At 41.8% G+C, this 25,540-nt stretch overlaps 2 protein-coding genes across 4 annotated transcripts; one reads left to right on the top strand and one right to left on the bottom strand.

Moving 5' to 3' along the window:
- The first annotated feature begins 116 nt into the window (after nt 1-116).
- On the top strand, nt 117-24,936 carry BPHL (biphenyl hydrolase like). 3 transcript variants are annotated; one of them, XM_058833393.1, is made up of 8 exons: nt 117-282; nt 3,195-3,298; nt 5,194-5,360; nt 9,522-9,675; nt 12,002-12,133; nt 15,780-15,903; nt 23,095-23,196; nt 24,798-24,936. In XM_058833393.1, exons 1-7 carry the CDS (start codon nt 173-175, stop codon nt 23,150-23,152), a joined length of 849 nt encoding a protein of 282 aa, XP_058689376.1. In that variant the 5' UTR covers nt 117-172; the 3' UTR covers nt 23,153-23,196; nt 24,798-24,936. The 3 variants fall into 3 exon arrangements, with proteins under 3 accessions (XP_058689376.1, XP_058689373.1, XP_058689374.1); XM_058833390.1 differs by lacking the exons at nt 23,095-23,196; nt 24,798-24,936 and adding an exon at nt 18,927-19,367; XM_058833391.1 differs by lacking the exons at nt 23,095-23,196; nt 24,798-24,936 and adding an exon at nt 18,502-18,598.
- Nucleotides 19,305-22,097, bottom strand: LOC131576553 (tubulin beta-1 chain). The gene is made up of 4 exons (XM_058833388.1): nt 21,940-22,097; nt 21,178-21,286; nt 20,796-20,906; nt 19,305-20,579 (listed from the first exon to the last, which is right to left on the bottom strand). Exons 1-4 carry the CDS (start codon nt 21,994-21,996, stop codon nt 19,519-19,521), a joined length of 1,338 nt encoding a protein of 445 aa, XP_058689371.1. The 5' UTR covers nt 21,997-22,097; the 3' UTR covers nt 19,305-19,518.
- Nucleotides 24,937-25,540: the final 604 nt, after the last annotated feature.

The raw sequence follows: 25,540 nt of genomic DNA, 5'->3' as shown, positions 1-25,540 counted from the left end.
TGACAGCGACAGCCACCAATCAGAGCGCGGAAAGCGCACCGCCCCTCTCCTTGCACTCCCCAGCGCGCTCCGAAGGTGGCCCCTCACCCCTCCCCGGCATGGGCAGGGCACGGGAAGCGGGCCAGCCCCCCTGTCTCCGTCCCTCCCCGCCGGGCCGGCTTGGCTGGGTGCAATGCTTTGCCGGAGCACGGGCCGGGCCCTCCGGGCTCTGGCGCTGCTGCAGTTGCAGCTGCCCGCCCGGGCAGCGCCGCTCACGCCCCGGGGACCGGGCGCCTGCTACGGGTAAAATCCACAGCCGCCTCCTTCTCCCTTTCCCCAGCTCCCTCCTCCCTTCCCGCGCTTTGGGGAAGGGGATATTTGCCAGACAGGCGGCGGGATGGACAAAGCGTTTTAGCAGAGGGGGTGTGCATTGGATCGGGAGGGCGGAGGTGACGAAGTGGGGACTCAGGCAGTGTCCTGAGGAGCCTGCTCCTGCTTTCCCTGCGCTGCAAAGATCTGTTCCAGGAAGGCTCCGCAGCGCCGTCTGGTCAGTGCCGGCCAGCCCCCCCATCTGGCCGTCCCCGCAGGGCAGGACGTGCCGCTGCTGCCCCTCGGCCACCTGCTGCTGCTAAGGGGCTCCCTGGAGGTCGCCGAGGTCGCCAAGAGAACACGTGTATCTGTCTGTACCATACTGCTTATTCCGCGGATCCTATTGAGGATTGACATAGTACCGTAATTTTTTTTCCCCTGCACAGGTAGGGAGCAGGTGGTATTGTAGCGCAGCTGGAACAGGGGCAGCTCCCAGATTAAGCTGCACTCCTACAGAGTGCGAGGTGAAGCACAAGATGTGCCCAGTCTGCATCTGTGCTGCCTTGATAAACACAGCCAGTATGTATCCAGTGCTTCTCAAAGAGTTGTACACCTTAACATTACTAATTCAAAATACCAGGGTGGGTTTTTTGTTTTGTTTTACCAGAGTTTCCAGTTCTGTCAACCAACGAAAAAAACATTCTGTATGAAAACTTAGCAGAAGTGAAGTCATCCTGCTGACAAGCACACTGATAAAGTAATTTCAGGCTCACAGAATTTTGGTATTGGGAGGACCAAGTATGCCTTCAGTGTTGCCAGTTCCAGTACAATTGTGCATAAAAAACCCAACTCTTGTTATTAGTCCAAAAAGTATTGAAAATACCCTCTGCACAAAACTCCTGGATTTCAGTGGACTTCACACCGAGGCATAATCCAAGAATGGAAAAGTATCACAGAGTCAGCAAAATTCTCATGCCCCTGAGGCTAATTATTAATCCTAAAAACATAGAACTGTGTGAAAAAAATCTGAATCAGGAAAGCAGAATATATAACACTGTCTGTTAAATGTACATTGCTAACTGGTTTTTGAAAAGGTAACAAGATGTTGATTATTTCTGTTTTGTTACGAACTGAACAGTTTTGGCAATTTTTAATCACAAGTAAAAAACTCATCACAAAATTCTTAAAATTAAATAAGAGCAATGTGCTGATATACTGTGGTGAGAATTATCATAAAATGCCCATTGAAATTAAAGACAAACAAAAGATGGCATATGAAGAATAAAAAACCTTTTAAAGAAAAAAAGTGAAAGGTAATATTCAAAAAAGGGGGTAAGACACGACTACTAGTCACTATGAGTGCAGAATTTGAATTGTGCAGATTTGAACTGTGTATCATCAAATGTGATACACAGACCTTAAGGAGGCTTAGCATCACAGTAAAACTATCATTTGGATCACATTAGCATAGCAATTCAGCAAAACTCACTGAACTTATAATTACACAATGAATTTCTTTGAGCTGTACTCTTGCCACTAATCTGCGTTTGTACTCCAGTTCTCAAATTGGATCTGCACATAAGGAGCTGATACTCTTCTGCACAGTCACAGCTTTTATTCTGACATGGCATGATATGGGTTACATAGACCCAAGATTTTATGTAAAACCAAAATTGGCTTTGTGTTTAAGAGGTCCTGTGGTTTAATTCCACTTAGGTATTGGGAACCTGAGTTGCAAGCTACTGTTCATTTTTCTTGTGAAAAGGGTTTAAATTAGTGGGATTGTTTTTACCTGTAATCCACCACTTTCAACTCTATACATACTGTAAGTAGTTCAGACTTTATATATTACAATTAAATTGTTAATGAATTGCCTAGTACATGTAATGGAATAGAGATTGTTGTTATATCTAAGACCAGAGAACAGCATGTCTCTATGCACATTAAATTCACAGTGATTGAATTCATAGGGCATGAATATTTAATCTAGGTAAAATTATGGTTAATCAATAGGTAACCAAATCTCAAGATTTTTATCATATTAGCTTTAAATAAAATGAGTTAGGCTGTTGAAAAGATGTTTTGCAACCATTAGGGCACAAATTTGCCTGGGAGAATGGATGTAATGGTTTATACTGTTAAGAAGATGCTTTGAATCTGTGCTACTTTCTCACTAGGGGTTTGCATCCGGATGTGGTTTCTCAGGTCACTGATTTGCATTTACACCTCTTGCTTTGTACTGAAGATTAGTGTCGGGGTTTAAGTGCTGGGGCTGAGAGATGGCCTGTGCAGTCAGTTTCTGTGGTGATCTTTTAGTGGGTGGATTTATTGATCATGTGGTATTTTCCAATTAAGCGTTACTGCCTGGTGAGATTACACTGACAGAAATATTATCACATTCTTCTTCTCCGCTCTTATCTCAGTGCAAAGTGGTTTTCATTGCAGACACTGTGGTTCATGAGGAGCAGCAACAATAGATTGTGGTTTCTCTGGCAGGTGAAGAGGCCCAGTTTAATAATAGCAAGGTGAACACCAGCCATTTTGGAAGTTATGCTGTGACAGAATGAGGTTTCTCCTCTCTAATGTATTTATTTTAATGTTTCTGTAGCCACATAAAGCTGCTTTTATATTTTCCTGGTTGCACTGCTAAGACAGTTTTTCCCTCCCCAACCCTGTAACCTAGGTATGAAAGCTACACAGTGGTCACAACTGAATACTTCTCTGTTCCTGAGAAGCTTTTTTTAATCTTCTGTGCACCCATGAAAGGCAAGCAGTCCATTAAAATCTCACAGCGCTGTCATTAATATCTAGGAAAATTCATTATTCTGTATTCCTGGAGTGACAAGGTAGTAATGAAAATTAACTCTGAATGTTTTGCTATTTCTCTGCTCTTTCTTTATCCCTAGTACTTCAATAACATCTTCCAAAATCCAAGTGAATGGAGTCCACCTGCATTATCAGCAAACAGGAGAAGGAAGCCATGCCGTTCTTCTGCTTCCAGGAATGCTAGGTTTGGAGATTTTATCTTGTCTTTGGAGAGCAACCACTTCTTTATCTATCTGGTCTCAAGCAGGAATGCACTAAACTATTTTGTAATGTATTCAACACCTGATTATGGAGCATTGTCATTAAAAAAAAAAAAAAAATTTCTGCACTTAACAGTGAAAAATGCAGAGTTGTTGCCATCAGTTAACAGTTTTTAGAAGATTTAATTTATCTTACCAGGCACCTTTTATACAATGTCTTAACTTACCTAATGGTCACTTGCACTTTTGGATTTAACTGTGAAAAGGCAGTGTTCCAGGTGACAAATAGCTACACACAGTGGAAAATAGCAGAAGAGGGGGAAAATCAGGTCAGTTATTTTTGTTACACAGACTGAATTATGCATTCCTCTTTAGAAGCTGGATGGATTCCGACTGAATTAATAGATGTAGTGTAGCTCTTAAAATTTATTGTGAAAAAGTCTCTGTTAAAATTTATCTTTTGCTTAAAGATGTATTTTCACATTTTGTTTATTCTGGGCAACATCATTAAGATTCTAGTTGGCTTTTTGAGATGGGCAACAGGTTCTGCTAGCTAAGTGGTGTCTGTACACTGAAACTGCTGCTTTTGATAAAAACCTTTTAAAATTAACACGGCCTATTTTTTCTGGGTTCTTGCAGTTCTAAAGGATCCATCAGACTTACCAACAGTTCATGGCAGGCTGTTAGTAGGACTGTTACTGTGCTCAGAGTTGGGCAAATGCTTAATTGAATTGCTGAATAAGATGATAAAATGTCAAGAACTGAAGAGCAGGAAACATTTGTTCTTCTTGGCAGCAATGTTTTCAAGTCTTCACAAAGTGGTTCTTTCTTTCAAAGAATTCTCAAGGGGAGGGTGCTAGTCATCCTTCAAGTAGTCATATGTTTCAATCTATTGATTTTAAACAGCTTTTTAAACTAGAAATCCCTGTTGCCAATGCAAACTCTAAACAGAAATAATGTATTTCTTTAGTTGTGAACAATATTATTATTATTGATAATTATTCATTATTATTATTTTTATGCATACATTACTATCATCATAGCAGGCTGTGAAAGGCCTCTTTTATAACTTTGACCTGTTGATAGTATCTGAGGAGACAGATTTCGCCAAATAAACAGAAAAAAAATCTCTTAAATGCCTTTAAATGGCCTTTTTAGTATAGCAATGGATAACAAATTTTATATTTCAGCACATTAAATTTGAACAAGTTTTAATCAAATAGCTTAGTGCAATAGACAGGAGTACTTAATTTTTAAATGTTTTGAAGGTCTGAGTCATTAATAAAAGAAATGGTCCTGCATCAGAAAAAAATGGCTGTATTTCGCTTGTTTTTACATACTAGAAAAATAAAAATACAGTTTTATGCTTCTGTGTCACCACAGTCTCCTCCTGCAATTAAGTATTTAAAGGTGTGTTCTAACCACCAATATTCTCATGGAGATGCTTTGTCAAATAATAACTGTCTGGCATGGTGCTTTTCACTTACAAATTTGTAGCAAAATATTCCTGCCCTCTCAGTTTCACCTGTATTGTCCAGGTAAACAACAATGACCATGCTAGTTCTTTAAATCTGTCAAAGATAAATCCCTACTCAGGTAACTCAGTTTAATCATATGAGAGGGCGCTGTTCTTGATAACCTTGATAAACCTATAAGAAATGGCTTGCTCGGAGCATGCTGCAGATGCTTCTAAAGATTTTAGTTGTGGCACATCCTGTCCAAGAGTTGCAGTGAATAGTTATAATTAAAGAGTACTTCACATGTTGAATAATCTCTTTTTTGGCATAAAGTTACAAGTTTTCCCCACTCTCCCTTTAGAGTATGTATACTATGTGTGCAGTATGGTGCTTAATAAAGTTGAAAAACTATAATGTTTCAGGAAGTGGTCAAACTGATTTTGGACCGCAGCTTAAGTCTATGAATAAGCAGCTTTTCACAGTTGTTGCTTGGGATCCTCGGGGATATGGAAAGTCTATTCCTCCGTCTCGAGACTTTCCTCCAGATTTCTTTGAGAGGGATGCAAAAGATGCTGTGGATCTTATGCAGGTAAATCTATTACGATATTTTATTATTTCTTTTGTTTTTTTTTTAAAGCTGTTTTCCTTAAATATTGAGGAGGAACATTGCTTCCAGTAGACAGCAGATTATGAAAAGACCATACAAATGAAGGCTTAAAAGTGAGCATATACACACTATTGCAGAAAATATTTCCTTCCACCTGTTCTGTAAAATGCATAGAGGTTCAGCAGTGGGAATGAATATAAAGCAATATGCTTTTATTCTAAGACCCTGCTCTAAGAGGTTTGTAGCCAAGAACCATATAAGTTTAGTTAAATGTGTGTACAGGAAACAAAGTCTGTGCAAATTAATTTCATTGAAGGGATTACCATACTGAAGGGCTCTTAGAAAATTTTCTATTGAATAGAATCTTGGCATTCTGCCTTGAGCAGTTCATTTTAAGAAACATTTGATTCTAAAAATTAACTTGATGCTTTGCGTTTTACTGCATATTATTGAGGTCGTTTTTGTGGGAAATCAAAAGCTTCCTGTGACCATACCTAGACTTACTAATTAATACAGCTATTGTGGTTATAAAGAATATGGCCTAAAGCTGTTATTATTTCTCCTTCTTGCAGATTTTTTTATTCAAATCTGTGTTTCTGTGTTCCACTTTTATTCTGTCCTATAACTTCTGACACTATTTTCTGGTTTAGCTTTAACTAATATTCTGGATTTTTTATATTAAGATGTACAGTCTCTTTGGTCATGTTAAAACAGTTGGCAGAGCATTAAAAATCAGAAAATATGAGGCAAGATTCAGACAGCCGGTCCAACTGTAATTCTGTAATAAATAATAACCTTACTGAAAACCCATCTGAAACTGGAAATGTGGCCTTCTATGTGTATTCTGCATAGCAAAACAAAGTAAATCTGACAGGAGAATCGGGATTAAGACACAGATTTGCCCTCTAACCATAAAAGCTATGTCTCTGTACTGTAAATCTTCAATTTCTTCTGCTACACTAGGAAAGAAAATAAAGATGCTGCCATGAATAGGTGACAAACTTGCAGTCTAAATGGTTGTAACCCCATTTCTTTTCTCTGTTCAAATAGTAATAAATGCAAAATATTAAACAGAGCTTTCCCCAAAGGAAATGTAGCCGTTTAGCTTCCAGACAAACAGGACAGCAGCCTACCAGTCTCTGGAGCTGCCAAAGCAAATGAGGCATAGCATCCTGGTTTTTTGAAGATGCTTTTCAATATAAGCATATAATAACCACTTACTAAAATGTTACCAAGCCTGTGTGATTTACTTCTATTTTTGGATATTATAAAGGATCACACAAATCCCTATGAATCATTCCAATTGTGATTTCCAGAATATAATGGTTTATATACATCCAACCTTCAATCAGCCAAAAAGCACATCCGTATAGGTGAGGCTTCAGAACCTTTGTTCTAGTCTCCTTCAGATTCTGGTGTCTGCTGGAGCTGTGAGTGATGCAAGGTTTCTGTGAAATAACAAAAGCTAAAATTCTGCAGGGTATTTAGCACCTTTATGCAGAAGACATTGTTCTGTACCTCTGTTTGTGTTCTGTGAAGGAGTTTGCTTGAAATAAAAGGAGCATAATGCACCCAAGTTCACTTTGTTGCCCTCCACCCCAATGTCTAATGCTAGCAAAGTCAATAGCATTAAAACAATCATTAGGGAAATAATTAGTGTTGATATTTAAGAAGTTCTTACTCTTCAGAGCCACTGTCCTAGCAAAAGGATGGGCTTGGGCTTCTCTATGTTTTTGTAGATCAACTGTAACTTGCTTGTGCTACACTCCCTGTGATAGACACATAAGTGCAGTGCAGAGTGATCTTGTATTGCAGCTCACTGTTCTATGTGGTCATTGGATTGCATCTCACATAGGCCGGGATGGAGGAGGTGACTTCAAAAGAAATTTTGTTAACTCACTGAGTAAAGGCAGCACAAAATCACCCACAAAACTGTGCTGTGCAACCAGCTTTCAGGTTGTTGCCCATGTTAGGTTGGTGACCTGTACTGTCAATAGTTAAAAATTCAAGCAAACAAACATGCTCACCTGATCCAGCACATCTGTTACATCACATTGTTTTTCTGAAGGCTGCAAAGGATAACTTAAATTCCTCCTGCTGGAAAGGCATCCTGAGGTACCCCAAAGAATGCATCAAGATAAAGGCTAGTAAACACGAGAAATACTGGAAGCAAATAGATCTCAAATAACCTGGCATGAAGAACAAAAAATTTAATCAGGTATTCCATCCATCAGCCAACTTTGAGCTCCATCATTTGCTATTGGCAGTAGGGGAACAGTAGCAAAATCAAAAGCTTGATCTTTACAAGCACTGCTGCCAACCCCCAAAATCTGCCAGGATTCCAGGAGCCCTTCAGCAGCACAATAGTGAAAGTTGTATACAGATTAACTACCTCTTCAATAGACCAGGGCCAACTTCTGATCAGCTGTAAATATTCAAAGTTCTCTTTCCTTGCTATCAGCTCTTACTTTACATGTCCCTTTCTTTCCCCTACCTTATTTCCTTTCTGTTTAGTAATATTAGCTTTGCAGAGTGAAATCTAAATTTGGTCAGAACTACAGTGAGCAGAATACCAAGGAAGAACCTAAAATGAGAAAAGCCTTATAGGGACGGAAGTTTGCTAAATATCGAGTTGATTAGTAAAGTTATGCCTCACTTGAGCATCAAGTTTACAAGGAAAGTAAAAGCTTCTTTTTGTCTTTTGTAGTTGTTTCTCTCATTGCCTGCATTTTTGCTTTCTTCTGTCACAATAAAGCAGGCCTGGACTTCTGACACCACCAAGCACAAAACCAACTCATTCGACTAACTTGCTCTTTTTCCTTTAAAAAAGAACATTACATCTAAAAGACTGTAATTTCTGCGGAACAAAAGCAAAAACACTGTGAAATATATTTTCTTGTGAATGAGTTCACAAACTGCAGTTCCTATATGCAAAGTATTCAAGTATTGTTTAACTATTGAATATCATCCCTCCACAACCTTCAGATGTATTTTCTCATGAGTGCCTTTACCTTCCCCACTCTTTCCCCACTGAACATAACACACACAAAATCATTTCTTCTGTAACTGCCAGTATTCCTTACCACATATAGTGATTTTTGAAGAAACGAGAGTTTGAAATTCTAGTAGAAAGTGTAGAATCACAGAACATGCTGAGTTGGAAGGGACCCATCAGGACCATCAAGTCCAACTCCTGGCCCTGTGCAGGACACCCCAAGAGTCACCATGTGCCTGAGAGCATTGTCCAAATGTTTCTTGTACTCTGTCAGGCTTGGCACTGTGACCACTTCCCTGGGGAGCCTGTTCCAGTGCCCAACCACCCTCTGGGTAGAAAACCTTTTCCTGATATCCAACCTAAACCTCCCCCAACTCAGCTTCATGCCATTCCTTTGGGTCTTGTGACTAGTCAGAATGAATTAAGATGTTGGTTGTCATATTTTTTGCCCTGAGCTTTCCTTTTGAAGACAGAGGAATTTAGTTATTAATGTTTTGAATTGCAACTGACCATGAAGTTACATTTAAAATATACACTTAAAAGCTTCAGAAATCGTGAATTAGCAACTAAAATTTGATGCAATCCTTTAGATAATACTTTAAGCATTTTTTGTTTGTTATAGAGCAGATTGTTTTTTTAGCTCAGCTAGCATCAGTAAACCAGATCACTGGCTTCCATTCTTCAAGTCTTACACTTCTCTTCTTAAGTTTAGCTTAATCTTGGATTGCTTACTATCCACACTGTGATAAGTCCTTGCCAACTTCACACCAAGAGAATCCATGGATTCTTCATATGATCGGCTTCTCTGAAAAGGACTTTACTCTCCATTTTAAATCAATTGTTCTTTTTTTGGACTTTTTTTTGTTTTCTTTTTAAAACACTGCAAGAATCTAATAGGACTATTGCCTGTTTCATTAAAGAATTATAGAAAATTGAAATGGCAGGTGTAATTTGTTTATTAAATATTTGACTTCTTTTAGTATTTTTATGTATAGCAAGAAAACTATATTTTCCAATTATAAAAGCTCACTATAGTTCAGCTATGCAGTGTTGTGCTTAAAACTGTACAGTTAATTTACAAGAAATATTTGACATTTGGCTGTAAAGCCAGTTGGTGATTTGCAAATAACTTTCTTGTATGAATCAAGGCACTAAAGTTTAAGAAGTTCTCCTTGCTGGGGTGGAGTGATGGTGGAATTACAGCGCTCATTGCTGCTGCAAGGTACCCAAATCTTATCCACAAGTTGGTTGTCTGGGGAGCAAATGCCAGCGTCACTCAAGAGGATGTGAGAATTTACAATGGTATGTACGAACTGCATGTTATATTCGAAATGAATTATTTTAATTTCTACTTGACCCAAGAATCTTAGTCATGCAACAGCTAAGTGGAGACAGAACTGAGGGCACAACAAACCTGAAGAGACAAGATACAAAATTCACTACATTGCTAAGTATAGGGATAGATGCAATTATAGTGAGAAACTCTCTAACAATTTCTCTAGGGGTAATAGAATAGATTTTTTTAACTAGCCCTCACCCTGATGAAAAGCAGAAGTTATGATAGTTTATCAGTAGTTCTTAGAAAGTGAAATTTTTGTTGTTATAACAAATTCCTAAAAATAACTTCCAAATAATACTATCAAACCCCAGGTTTGATTTCTTATCTCACATCTTGCACAGCCTTTTTAAAACCACATCCACAGATAATCACTGGGCTAGCTCATTACAGCTTTTGCCTCTAGGGCCTATATAATATAGACAGTAAGAAAACAAGTTCATAACTTACCTTTTAAGTTCTGGAAGCAAAGGAGTCATTCAAATAAATGTCTCAAGATGTCTTTACCGTTTGCATTCCTTCAGAGTTAATTATTATCATTAGAAAACCTTTGCAAAGTAAAGAAATATGAGATTTCTGATCCTTATTCCACTCATATGAAATAGAATCTGAGATCATTCTCACTATAAAGGAAAATAGGAAGAAATGGCCAGTGAACTCAGTAATTTCCTTTTGAACATAGAAATGAAAAGAGTTAACCATTTTGGCTCTCAACAAATGTAACCCAGTATAGTTTAATGTTAGTGACTGGAGTTTGGTTTATATCAGCTGTGAAATCTCTGGCTTCAGCAAAGTTACAAGTGTATATATTTCACATCTGTATTTACCTCACCTATACTAAAACTAAAAATGGTGGTAGTAGTAGTAATATATGTTTTGGTTCAGAAAGCAAAATGCTTTTTAGCTCTGTAAAATGCTTTGTTTCTTTACATGTTTTTATACTTATGAATTTTTTGTTGTATAACTATGAAATGCACATCTCCTCCCTGCTCAACAGACTAAAATGTGAAAGAAAAATTTTAATAAAAAACAAAACAACAACAAAAAAGAAGTCCTATTTACATGGAGCACCCGCTGCAATATTGGTCTTTGTCCTTTATGGATTGTTGCTTTCAACATCTCTCCCTGGCTGATAGAGCTCAGAGGGCATCAGCACAAGTCTTCTACAATTAGTTCATCAGTGCATCTCAGCTGCAGTGGAGGGTTTGACAGAAGAGAAATTAGTTGATTTGGTATCTATGCCCTCTCAACATTGGCTTCTCCCTTCTTTTTTTAAATTAATGCCAGCCACAAGGATAAAACAGTAGGTCTTATACAGGAAACAGTTATTCAGTAGAACCTAGCCTGGGGTGGTCAGACTCATTTCCCATCAGATGCTGTTATAAAATACTTTCAGTCACTGCTACCTTTGTAATTTGGCTGGACAGGTTCTCTTTGTTAATTAACACCTCACTCCTTTCTTCCCTTAATTCCCTTCTGAAACCAGTTAAAATCTTTGCAAGTGGCATGTATTGCAGTTTGATGATTCAGTACTGTCCTGTTCTCTGCTGTGCCAACCTTGTTTCAGTCTGTCAGTACAAAGCTGTACAGCTGAAATATAGTTTAGTGAAAATAACCCTTTTAAATACCTAGTTTGTGAGCAGTACTGAAAATTTTAGAGGGAAAATCTGATAACTAAATATGTCAGATTATAACTGACAAGTAACTAAAATGTCAGATTATTTGTACAGTTTTAGCCAGTCTGCCATGAGTCACAGATTTCTACTGAGTCACTTGTTTTTGTGTAAAACTATGGCAAATGGACCATGATGTCAGTCTGCTGGAATGTTTTAGTAAGAACTTCCTTCCTCTGAGAGCTGGTAGGAGCCATGGAAGAACTTCCATCCATGAGTCAATGCAAAAGGCTAAAGGATATAAAAAAGAACTGCCAGGTCTAGCACACTGTTATGAAACAGTCACATTTTTATGCAGAAAGTAGTCCTTGAACTTCTCTTGTGAAAGCCTTCCAGAAAGAACCATCAGAAGTTTTAGGACTTTGAATATTTGTTTTTTCTGTTTTTCCTTATGACCATAATAACAAGATGTTCCTCTACAACTCAGAAGACCACAGCAGAAGTTGTACAGCTGTCTTTTTTATGCCCTTTCCATACCATGAATTATTTGAAATATGCATTGCAGTTTCAAGTTTGAAATGCATATTTGCAGTCTGGTTTGAAAACTTCCCCATATTAGGTGTGGTTTCTACCTTTTTGCTGGAAAGGACATAACATATTTCAATGTTATTTTGTGTAGGCATCCGAGATGTTTCAAAATGGAGTGAAAAGGTCAAGAAACCACTGGAAGAGCTATATGGACATAAGTACTTTGCTGAAACCTGTGAAGCTTGGGTAGATGGAATATCGCGCTTTGCTGAAAATGCAGATGGTAAGGATTTCACAATGCTGAACTGAGGCAATTAGAGTAGCAGGCAGCTCTGGATTAAAAAAAAAAAAATCTAACAGTACTTCTAGCAGCCAGTAAAAGAATGACTGCATATGGCATTAAAAGCTGGGTCTGACTCACACTCAGGAATAACACAATTACTCGTTAGATGGTTCACAGAACCAGAAAGATATGGGAGGAAAACATTTACAGAAAACATGAGCTGATAAGGCTCTCCTCTTGTTCCACCACAAAACTGCATTATTAAGTCACTGCTTTTGTGCAGACTAAATAGGAAGGATTCTGCTCAGGTAGAATCTCTCTTCTGTCTCTGTGTCAAAGAATTATCTCTTGGTGACATAGTTAAGATGTACCAAAAGTAAGGCATGTTCTTTCCACCTTTTGCAAAACAAAGCTGAAGAACTCTTTCAAACCTTGAAGCATGTGAGTCAAAAAAGAAGGGACTTCAGATTTTGAGAACTCAGAATTAAAAAAACAGATTTTAAAAACACTCTTGAAGCAGCTCAGATGTATAAAAATAAAACAAAAAACGTTAAACTAGACAATATACTTGTTTATCCCTCAAGATTTCTGCAATTACTCTACATAGACCTTTTCAGCAAGGAGATTATGAATAATAGTCTGTGTTTCTATTTTGATTCAAAGGGAATTTGCTTTTAATTTGCCTAAAGCAGTAATACATAACATATAAAAAACAGAGTTTGTAGCTCTTATACACATTTTCCTGTAGCCTTATAATAAAAGACAGGAGATGATGTACATTAACAGGCAGCAGGTACTACAAAGAAAACATTCCTTCATGTCTTATTTTTTCCATAAATTTTCGTATAGGATCAACTAGGACTAGGATTTCTCCCAGTAGAGTGATGTAACAAATTAGGTTCCGATTTTATTTTACCTTTTCTGGAATCTCCTTAAAACTATATTTTTTCTGAAGTGAAAAGCCCAGGCTGGTGAATCTTTGGCTGTGGAATCCCTTCACTGTCTGCACATGCCTCAGACACTGAGATAAAGTGACTGTGGAAAAGAAACCACCAAGAAACATGTAACAAGGAGCTGAATTACCTAGATGCTGAAACTGGGTCAGATATTAGGAGAAGCCTAATGTTTGCTGCAGGAGATGAGCAGCTATCAAACTGCAGGTTTCTTTCCAGGAGAAAACAAATTTTCCAACTTTGATTACAAACAGACCACCTTGCAATTAAAGTTAAGACACTGCAACAAAGGCACAGATACAAAAGGTATAAGAAAAGGTGTTAATAAAACCCATCAGAGATAAAAGGAGGACAGCAAAGCCAGTGTTGGTCAAAAACTCAAGGTCTTCTTAAACTAGACTATTTTCCCAGAATAAGACAGCTTGTAGTGTGAAATACCATAAGAAATGAACTTTTAGAAGGAGCCAACACTTAATGAAACTGAGTAAGTTGCATAAAGTCACAACATCCAAGATTCTTCTTGCTGTTCCATGCTTTTAGGGTACGTATAATTTAGTGGTTATAGTACAAAATATAGGGCTGAAAACTAGGAAATAATAGTCTGACTGCCAACTATGATCCTAGATAAATAACCTAAATTTACTTGGTGCTTGTTCTGAAAAACAGTCAACATTTCTGCAGCTGTTAGAGGACTATGGGTAAAATGTTCAAAAGGAAAATATTTAACCTGTAGAACTGCAAAGGCTGCATAAATAACCAAACAATTGAAAAAAACTGTGAAATAGCCTCTGACTTTAGAGCTAAGGAAAGTCTGTATGTATGAACATTAATCTTACAGCTGTTGGTAGTTGCAAGGTGACAACTACAAATAGACAAAGTTACCTCAAAGAAAAATGGAACATAAAGCCCATCAAGGATGTTTTGCCCAAAGATTCCCTTGCAATAATGTGGGAAGTTAGGCAATAAGTTTGGAAACTGGGTTACTAAGGAATGAGGAAAACAAGGGGAGAAAAATTCAGAAATGCCTTTAAGCAAAACTATTGAAGTTACTTCTAATGAGATTAATGACTAGTAAGCATAAAATTATGAATGGGCAGGGAAAATAACCTTTGAATAGTTTTAGTACAATTTATATCAAATGGTTATGCATTTGTACTGGGTTTGCATGGCCAGGTGTTGGTACTAGGGGGGTTGCAGGATGCCTAGAAATTTCCTCGGTTTCCAGCAGAGCCAATGCCAGCCTGCTGCATGATGGACATGCCCCTGGCCAAGGCAATCAGTGATGCCAGTAACACCTCTGTGAGAACATACTTAAGAAGGAAAAAAAAAAAATTACTGCACAGACGTTACTGCTGCCAGAGGAGAGCAGTGAAAATATGTGGGAGGAACAGCTATCAGCCACCAAGGTCAGTGAAGAAGGAAGGGAAGGAGGTGTTCCAGGTGCTTGAGCTGAGATTTTCCTGCAGCCCATGGTGCAGTGCCTGGTGAGGCAGCTGTGCCTCTGCAGCCTATCGAGGTCCACAGGAATGCAGAGATCCACCTGCAACCCATGGAGGAGCCCATGCCAGAGGAGGTGTATGCTAAAGAGAGGGCTCTGTACCTGTGGGAAATCCATGCTGGAGCAGGCTCCTGCAGGGACCTGCAGACCCATGGGGAGAGGAGCCCACACTGATGCAGGTCTCCTGGTAGGACTTGTGACCCAGTGGGGGGACCCATGCTGGAGCAGGCTGTGCCTAAAGGACTGCAGCCTGTGGAAAGATGACTCACCTTGCAGCAGATTGTACAAAGAATTGGAACCATTGCTTGTGGGATGGATTTGTGTTGGAGAAGCTCATGTGAACCGTTTCCTGTGGGAGGGACCCCAGACTGGAGCAGTGGAAGGACTCCCTGAGCAGCAGCAGGAACAACTTGTGATGAACTGACCACAACTCCCACTCCCCATCTCCCTGAACCACAGAGGGACAGGAGGTAGAACCCAGGAAGAAGTTTCTAAGATTCATTTTACTTCTCATTTTCATGCTCTGATTTTGTTAGTGATAAATTCAATTAACAGGCCTAAGTTGAGTCCATTTTGCCCATGATGGTATTCAGTGAGTGCTCTCTCCTGGTCCTTAGCTTGTGAACCTTTATTTCTGTTTCCTCTCCCCTGTCCACTTGTGGAGGGGAGTGATGGAGAGGCTTAGGTAGGTGCTTGGCATCCAGCCAGGGTCATTCCATTAGAACATTGCTGACAGCAAAGGGCCTGGGAGGTGCAACAAGTATAAGTACGTCCTAGGTTAATTTGTTCCAAAGAAGTAGCAAAGCTGGTAACCTGACAACTATTGTAACAAAATGCAGCTTAAATGAGGGCCAGAAGACTCTAAGGCTGAAAAGAACAAAGCTGGGAATGAGATGCATGTATTGGCTTTGAAGAGTCAAAGGGAGCCTGGGGGAAATGTGGAACAAAAGTACTTCATTCTCTGTATCCTTTTGTGCTAGTATCCATTAATGGAGAAAATTGCAGTGAAGCAAGATTTTGGAAAAAGAAATGTTAATTATCATCCTGCTTACATAGTTCTGTATATTAATCACACACAATCCACAAGGACAGGCAATAGCCAGAACCCAACAGAGTTCAGAGTCCTTTATGGAAGCAGTTTCATCTTTCATACAATTTTAAACTGAAGTGTGACCTTCGTTTGTTTTCTCCCTAGGTAATATCTGCCAACAGTTGCTGCCAGATATTAAATGTCCCACATTTATAATTCATGGTGAGAAAGACCCTTTGGTCCCACAAGCTCATGCAGAATATATTCATAAGCACATCAAAGGCTCTCGGTAAGTTAAATGATGGAATTTTTATAAACTGTTGTTGGAGAAATTAAGTAGTTCAAACCCAGTGTTTAAAAAAAAAAAATGTATTTGGACAAGTTGTCTCTGCCACACAGAGAGCTATTCTAAACTTCCCTAGCAAGTTACAATGGAAATAGAGTAGCTGGACATTTCTTGCAATATAAAAAGTACAGTATTTTAATAAGCTCCTTCCTAAATCCCTCTGAAAGAAACCAAGTAAGTTCCTTTTCCTCTTTCCACTACACAAACAGAACTACTACTCCCTAAGCTTTATCAAAGCAAGCAAAGTTGTTTGTTATGACTATTGCATTCCTTTTGCTGTAAGAGACCTCATTTCTGTTCCATTCAGCAGAACGGGGAATTTAGATACTATGAATGGAGAGTCCCAGTTATTAGAGAGAGAAACACAGTTTACTTCTGTTTGCTCTGCCCTATCAATGTGAACAGCCTCAAATATTCTGTTTCCAGCTGTCCCATGAATTTTCAATGTTTTTAAGAAAAGCAGAATGAGGAAAAAAAATGTACAGGTATGCTCAAAAACATCACTGTATAAACAAGAAAAATATCAAGAAAAATCTGCTTCATGTGCATTGTGGTTTAATGCCAGACAGCAACTCAGACAGCAACTCCCTCCTCCACTCATGGGATGAGGGACACAATCAGATGAGTAAAAATGAAAAAAAAACCCTCATGTTTTAAGATAAAGACAGTTTAATAGCTAAAGCAAAAGCCACACATGCAAGCAAAATAAGAACAAGGAGTTAACTCACTCATCCCCAGGCAGGCTGGTGTTCAGCCATCCCCAGGAAAGCCAGGTTTTATCACACATAGCAGTTACTTGGGAAGACAAATAACATCCCTCCAAACATCCTGCTTCCTTCATTCCCCAGCTCTGTATGCTCAGCATGATGCTATATGGTATGGAATATTCCTTTGGTCAGTTGGGGTCAGCTGTCCCAGCTGTGTCCCCTCCCAACCCCTTGTGCCCCTCCAGCCTCCTCCCTAGTGGGGCAGTAGGAGAAGCAGAGAAGGCCTTGATGCTGTGCAAGCCCTGCTCAGCAATAACAGAAACATCTCTGTATTATCAACACCATGTTCAGCACAACTCTAAAACACAGCCCTGTAACAGCTACTGTGAAGAAAATTGACTCAATCCTAGCCAAAACCAGCAGAACTTGAAAATTCCAGAAACACTTACTATAAAAAATGTGATTTTACCAGCTGAATTTTCTTCATGAATTTGCACACAAACGTGAGCATTCTATTACTACTTAGTTACAGACTGTGATGATTAGCACTGGAGAACAGAAGTAGTGGCAGGGGAGGGGAAAGTATTTTTATGAATGCAAAATGTAGGGAACTGTTTCACTGGTGTCATCTCAGTGCAAAAATGAATGATATCTCAAAGTCAGTCCTACTGATCATAGTAATGCATTCTGCTAGAGGAAAGGAGAGAACAAGAGATCTTCCTAACAATCACATGCAGGTGTTTTATTTAATGTCTTCTGATTCATCACTCCTACATGCCCTGTTCAGAACACTTACCATCCTGCTTGGTTTCACTGAGCTCCAAAATACTCCAGATGCTGACTAAGGCAAATTATCCCAAGAAACTAGACAAGAATCTGATAGCTTCTCTTTGGAAGACAAGTCAAAGAAAAAGCACTGTTAGAAACTGCTATCCAATAAAATGTAAAAGTGATTCTTTGGCTGTCTTTGTGCTGAAGTGCTCCCCTGTCTGCGTATTTTTCAGAAAAGAAACCAGACTAATGGTGTTCTCTGAAATTAATGCTTGAGTACATGGTCTTATTTTTCCCTGGTTTCATTGGAAATGACATTTTCCCTTGTGAAGCAGAAGGAAAAGCTTAAATTCAGTACATTTCCAGTAATACATGCTTCTACCATCAGTTTTTCTTGCCTTGATTTTTGTCTAGTAGTAAAGTAGAAAAAGCTTCCTGTGATTATAGTGCAGATACATTGCTGGTTTCTCTCATGGTCAAAGAGTGTGCCATCATTTTGCATTCACGTGGTATGGCTGGAGTTTGGTAGCACTACAGTAGTAGGAAACATTACCAGTCATAGAAAATAGCATGGGACAGTGCTTTGTGCAACTGTGTGCTGCTTATCTTTGAAGAAACAAACTTGATAAAATTCAGACACAATTCACTAGAAAAGCTGGGTATTCTCACAGGCTGCTGCTCTTTTTCCAAAACAAAACAGCACTTGTCACCACCAAAAGGAGGTTGATCTCTCTTACTATAGTGGGACTTTGAAATGAAGACAACATACTATCAAAATTGTTTTAGCCCTGTTGAAACTGGTTAGTATACAATGAAACAAAACAATCTAAAGAATTTTCCACCTCCATATGAAGAAGTGTATATCCCTGATGTATGGAGTTTGTCTCAGATAGAATGCAAAAGTAATTTGAATTTTAGGCATGTCAAAATCATATTCATATAATAAAAACTTAATCTTATTCACAGGTACTACTTCTAAGCTTTTGGTATAGCCAGAGAATGACTGACTTCCCTTTTTATTTTAATGGATGAATGGATTTAGTTTTGGATTGTCTTTTTGCAGAAAGATCAGACAAAGTATAAGTACTAACCAAGTTTGGGTAATGACAAGAACTCCACATTTCACTGCCCAGCACAACTACTGATCTCTGAAAGAGGCAAAAGTGCTCAGGTACTTTACATACCTTTCAAAGGTGCATCTTACATAAGTTTTGGAATCTTATCTTCTCTGAAGATCACCAGAAAGTTTTCTAGAAACTGGGTCTAGGACACAAAAATTTGGTTTAGGCTTATTCCATTCTCCCCAGAGTGGGAGAAGTAGCAGGATTGTTGTTCCAACTGTTGTTGTGGTTCACATTTCAACCACATACATGGGGTTACTACAATTCCTTACTGGGTAACCAAGAGCAAGGAAAATGCAACAAGCATTTAAAATACCTATATTCACAGGATAAAATCTATAATCAGTGTTTGGTGTTTTTTTTTAAGGTTGCTTCTGATGCCAGAAGGAAAGCATAATTTACACCTGCGTTTTGCAAATGACTTCAACAGAGAAGTGGAAAATTTTCTACGCTGACATGAACTGTAGAACAAGTCAGAAGTGCTTAGCCTTTGCCTTGTTCAGGAATTAAGGTAGACTTCCCATTTTCAATGCAGTTATAGATAGGTTTGAGTCCTGTAAGAAAAACATTAAACATATTTGCATGAGAAGCATACATCTTAAGAATACGTAAGCCTCAGTGATCAGAGCATACCACTGTAGTGCAAGATTTCTGACATATCTTTAAACTTACTTGTTGCCACCTAGGCTGAACAGCTGTTGTTCTTTGTCCAAAAGAGGTATTAAGAAAGACAGAAACCATGATCTTGAATACATGCCTTTATGTGCTCTTAATATTAAAGGACAAAAAAACAGTGTAAGAATTAGGATTCAGAAGTGTTACATTGAGAAATCTGTCAAAGTCACAAAAGCTGAGAGGATAATTGGGTACATAGTTTCTAGAAAACATGCTTCACCACCACTATCAGAAGTCATTCAGATGCATGCCTGCTTACAGAAGCTCCTTTGATACCAGGCAGCTTAAGCCTCATCCTCCTCTCCCTCCTCTTCAAACTCCCCCTGCTCATCAGCAGTGGCATCCTGGTATTGCTGGTATTCAGAGACCAGGTCGTTCATGTTGCTCTCAGCCTCCGTGAATTCCATTTCATCCATGCCCTCGCCGGTGTACCAGTGCAAGAAAGCCTTGCGCCGGAACATGGCCGTGAACTGCTCCGAGATCCTCTTGAAGAGCTCCTGGATGGCCGTGCTGTTGCCGATGAAGGTGGCCGACATCTTGAGGCCGCGCGGGGGGATGTCGCAGACGGCCGTCTTCACGTTGTTGGGGATCCACTCCACAAAGTAGCTGCTGTTCTTGTTCTGCACGTTGAGCATCTGCTCGTCCACCTCCTTCATGGACATGCGGCCCCGGAAGATGGCGGCCACCGTCAGGTAGCGGCCGTGGCGGGGGTCGCAGGCGGCCATCATGTTCTTGGAGTCGAACATCTGCTGCGTCAGCTCGGGCACCGTCAGGGCGCGGTACTGCTGGCTGCCGCGGCTGGTCAGCGGGGCAAAGCCCGGCATGAAGAAGTGCAGCCGCGGGAAAGGCACCATGTTGACCGCCAGCTTGCGCAGGTCGGCGTTCAGCTGGCCGGGGAAGCGAAGGCAGGTGGTCACGCCGCTCATGGTGGCCGACACCAGGTGGTTGAGGTCCCCGTAGGTGGGAGTGGTCAGCTTCAGGGTGCGGAAGCAAATGTCATACAGGGCCTCGTTGTCAATGCAGTAGGTCTCGTCCGTGTTCTCCACCAGCTGGTGCACAGAGAGGGTGGCATTGTAGGGCTCCACCACCGTGTCCGACACCTTGGGCGAGGGCATGACGCTGAAGGTGTTCATGATGCGGTCGGGGTACTCCTCCCGGATCTTGCTGATCAGGAGGGTGCCCATGCCGGAGCCCGTGCCTCCGCCCAGCGAGTGGGTCAACTGGAAGCCCTGGAGGCAGTCACAGCTCTCCGACTCCTTCCTCACCACATCCAGCACGGAGTCCACCAGCTCTGCGCCTTCCGTGTAGTGCCCCTTGGCCCAGTTGTTGCCAGCCCCGCTCTGACCTACAGGGCACACCACAAGCCAGGGGCCACGTTAGCGTCCCGGGGACAAGCACGGATGATGCCACTGCCCCTTCCCTACGGGCTCCTCCCCTCCCTTCCATCCCCTACTCTGCTCTTGGGATTCAGGTTCCCCAGGGACACTTGCATGCTTGCTCCAAGTCTCTTCTGTGCCAGGAGCTCCTACTCTGGCAACTCCTCCACCCCACAGTCACTCACCAAAGACAAAGTTGTCGGGACGGAAGATCTGTCCAAAGGGGCCGGAGCGCACGGAGTCCATGGTGCCGGGTTCCAGGTCCACGAGGATGGCACGGGGGACATACTTGTTACCTGTGGGAGGAACCAACAGCAGCGTCACAGCCCCGCAGTCGGCAGCCAGTGTCACAGGAGCCCTGCTGTGCTCCCTTCCACCTCCCTGCATTTCTCTGGAGAGGCCCTGTCACAATCAAGTCTGCCGTGTTATCAGAGCCTTTCTGAGAACAAAGGTCTCTTAGAGGAGTCAGTGGCAGATGACAGCTCTTGTTCAGGGATTTTTCCAGCCTCAGTGAACTGTCATGCCTACCCCATTTATTTAAGGCCATCTGAGGAAGCAGGCACTTACCAGCAGCTTCATTGTAGTAGACGTTGATCCTCTCCAGCTGCAGCTCGCTGTCCCCGTGGTAGCTGCCCGTGGGATCAATGCCATGCTCATCGCTGATGACCTCCCAGAACTAGAGGAAATTTTTGAAAAATGGCAATTAGCCATTTCCACTGCCAGTGGAAACAGCTGGCCAATGCCAATCACACACTCCCAGTGCAGCCCACGCATTCCGGGCCCTGACCACTCCCTTGCATGTCAGAGCAGCTGCCGGGTGGGAAGGTGAGTCAGTGCACAAGGTCTTCGCCGGCCGCAGCAGCTGAACTAGCAGCAGGCTGACGAGCAGCCAGAGCACTGAAGTACAAGTTAATTCCTTTGTAGCTTGTATCAAAAACGTGGCCATCTCTGGCTATATCGGTTTGGTGTCCTCCCATTGTCTAGCATTGGCTTAAGACCCTGTAGCCGCTACAAGATGGCAACACCTGCACACGTTCAGTAGCACCGAGGCACCTCCCGTTCCCTCCCTCGGGAGCTGGCGCCGTGGCCGCCGAGGGGCGAGGCAGCGCGGGATGGCCGCGGCTGCCTGCGGGAAGGGCGGGCGGGAGCGCGGGCATATCCCTGCCCCACCCAGCCCCACGGCAGCTCCGAGCGGCAGTGACGGGGGACACAGGGGCAGGAGCCACGACGCCTCAGCAAACCTCGGGTCGCTTTTCATTTCGGGACGGGCTGCACGCCACCCGCGAGGTGCGACCCGCAGGAGCGCCCCGCTTCCGCGCCCGTCCGTACCTTGGCTCCGATCTGGTTGCCGCACTGCCCGGCCTGGATGTGCACGATCTCACGCATGGTGCCGGCCTCCGAAGCTGCTGCTGCTGTTGCCGCCTCCTTCACCGCCCGCTCCCGCACTCGCCGCTGCGGCGGCCGCGCCCCTCGCTGCCCCTTAAATGGGGCGCCGCGCCCCGCCCCGCCGGTGACGTGCGGCGGGAAGGGCGCGGGGCGGGCCGGGCCCGGGCATTGTCTCCCGCGCCCCGGTCGGGCTCCGCGTCCGGGTCCGGGCCGGGAGAGACAGGCTGGGCGCCCCTCCGCGTGCTAAAGGCCGCTGGCTTGGGGCGTCGGGGGAACTTCGTCTTCAGCCGTCAGGGAAAAGGCTGGAATCGGATACGATGTGGCTTATCTTAGGGTGAAAAAGTGAAAAAGAAAACAAAACCGCCTAACTCTTCTTTGCACACCTGTTGGAACTCGTCCCCTTGCTTCCTTCAACTCTACTATGCCACAGCAGCAAAGCACATGCTGCTATGTTTTATTAGCACCCTCGAGCCTGTATTTCTAGCTCAGGCCTGTTTAATCATGTTTCAGTATGTTTGAAGCACAAGCATAATTTTTCCGTAGCTTGGGCACCTGAAACAAGCAGAGTGGTGATGTTAAAGCCCATAGCCACTTTCAAGCACAAAACTCTGCTTTAGATATTGCTGCTAAACGTGTATACATGAGGCTCTAATTTCAGAAACATAAAAGGCTGGCATGAGATTTTCTGCTACTGCTAAAGAATGACTTTTTCTGGGAGTTATCCAGCAGTGACAGCAGTTTAACACACACAGGAATGGGACATGTTTCTTTTCTGTAAGTGAAGTTATAGTCTGTGTTACCACACACCTGTGACACACCTCATTTTTGAAAACTTTGAATCCTGCTAGTAGCATCTCTGCCTGACCTCTCACAGAAAAAACTGAGACAAGTACATGGTGGATTACCAAGGAAGGAGGGACAGTTCAAGGACAACAAGAATATAATTGAATCAACTGTGATACACACCAGTATCTGCACTGCTGCCAAGGAGAACATCTTAGTGAAACAAATTTCAGCATGGTCTATAATGGATTGTGCAGAAACTATTGAACTTGATTGTAAAACAGTATTTGATTCACAGCTCTCATTTTTTTTCAGAAGTGAAAGTAGCTTTGCCACCCAACTGGCCACCCTGTTGAAGACAGCTGTACACTAGCACCAGGGAAGTGAGATGACAGCCCACCAAAAATCAAGGAATAGGTTGGTAAAGAGGATGCAAAACAATGTACCTTGTGTTCAGCATAGTCAAACTGGAGAGAGTTCATTTTAAGCACAACATTAAAGCTCCAAGGGGACAGCATGATACTGCAAACTCTAAAACTTTGCCAAGTGTCAACAGGCTGGGCATAATTAACATTGTTTGTTTTGTGAAAGCTTTTGAACTGTCTCCTATAACATCCCCATAGGCCAATTGATGAGGTATGGAGTAGACAAATGGACAGTCAGATGGAGTGAAAACTGGCTGAACTGCCAAGCTGAAGCGCTTAACACCAGCAACATGAAATTCAGACGCCAGCCACTGGTGCTGTACTCCAGTGACTGATCCTTGGCCATTAGTAGCCATTAGACTGATCCACTGCTCCATCAGTGAGTTAAATGACAAGAGAGTGCACCCTCAGCAGGTCTGCTGATGATACAGAACTGGGAGGAGGGACTGATGATACACCAGGGGTTTGTGCTGGCTGCCAATCCAGAGTGACCTCAGTAGGCTGGAGAAATAGGCTGACAGGAACCTCATGCAGTTTAACAAAGGGAAGTGCAAAGTCCTGTACCTGGGAAGGAACAACCCACTTAACTAGTACATGCTGGGGACCACCCAGATGGAAAGGAGCTTGGCCAAAAATGATCTGGAGATCCTGATGGACACTAAGTTGACATGAGTGAGCAGTGTGCCCTAACAGCAAGGGTTGCCCAGCAACATCCTTGTTCAAGGAGTACTGTTACCAGCAGGTCGAGGAAGGGTATAAGATGTGGTGGGACACATCTGGAGTTTTACATCCAATTGTGGGCTCCCCAATATGAGAGAGAGATGGGCATTTTGGAGTGAGTCCAATGAAAGGCCATGAAGGCTGTTGAGGAAATGGGACATTTGTCATACGAGGAATGGCTGAGAGCTGGGACCAATTTTTCTGGAGAAGGCTTGGAGGATTCTTATCAATGTGTATAAATACTTGATAGGAGGCAGTAAAAAAGATGGAGCCAGGCTCCTCTCAGAGGTGTGCAGTGACAGGAAGAGGGGCAATGGACACAGAATGAAATACAGAAACCTGAACATATAAAAAAACACAAACAAAAATGCTTTGCTCTGGTACAGGTTGCCCAGAGATTGTGGTGTGTCCAGTCTCAGAGACAGTCAAAACTCTAAGGGGGACAACCCTGATTAACCTGTTCTAGCTGACCTTGTCAGGCAAAGTAAAGGACTAGACTAGATAATCCCAGAGGTTCTGTCCAACCTCCACAATTGTGTGGTTGTATGAAAGAGAGGAGTGGGAGGCTGTGTGTAATCAGCAACACGAGACTGGCAGTTTATTCATCTCAGTTTCATACTACATTATAACATTATATTGCAATAGGTGTTATAACACCTTCAAAACAAGAAGATTTTTGCAAAGGTGAGGTAATAATTGATGTGGGAAATCATTATCACTATCAAGAATAAAGTCAGAATGATCAGAATTGTTTACATGATACTCAAGTTAGCTGTGCTTAACACAGTATAAATCAATGCATAATGACACCAGTCTCTTTTTTTTCTTTTTTTTAATTTTTTTCTTTTTTTTTTTTTTTTTTTTTATCAACAGCAGGAAATACTTGTGGCTAAAGAAGTACCATATCTTTGCCTGGAATTTGGAATTTGGCTGCTGTGACCTTGAAAAAGTGCTTTGGCTGTATTTTCAAAACTGCCTCTCAGTTTGCTCCAGTGAATTGACTTTCTTATCAACTGTAGCTCATTCTCTTGCCTGGTGCAGAAACCTCAGCTGCCGTGAAATGTCATGAGCACAGATTGGCTTGAGCTTTGAACACACAGAATTAAGTGTGGTGCTATCCCATGTGGCTTTTGCAATCACAAAGTGTCCAGGGCTGTGCTGGCACTGAGATCTTTTCACCAAATTCTTTAGGAGTTTTTGCTCTTTATATCCCAGCTGTCGTCGGTATTTTCCTTTGACATATTTCAGCAACACTTAATCACAGGCAGCCTTTGTTATTGTTCACACCACTTCTACATATACATTTGTACTTGCTCTAGGCATAACCCACCCCTTTGGGCAGCAGCAGGCAGTTACATCTTCTAACTACTAGTGGAACTGCAACACAACTGCGTCTCTGAGGGATCCACAGACACTGAAGAGCTTTTTGGGTGCCAGAATATTCCAGCTTGAAGCATTATGAATCTTATCTTGAAGACACCTGAACACTCCCAGAGATGTTGTCTTCCCACATGCACACAATGACCTCCTTTAAAGTTATTCCACTGAGAATTCTGAGCTTTTATTAAGAAACGAGGAAATTAGGAAAATAAGATACTGTAATACTGGTCTCTTCA

Source organism: Poecile atricapillus, chromosome 2, assembly GCF_030490865.1.
Source record: "Poecile atricapillus isolate bPoeAtr1 chromosome 2, bPoeAtr1.hap1, whole genome shotgun sequence".
NCBI classification, from domain to species: domain Eukaryota; kingdom Metazoa; phylum Chordata; class Aves; order Passeriformes; family Paridae; genus Poecile; species Poecile atricapillus.
This window is presented reverse-complemented; position numbering and strand designations above follow the sequence as displayed.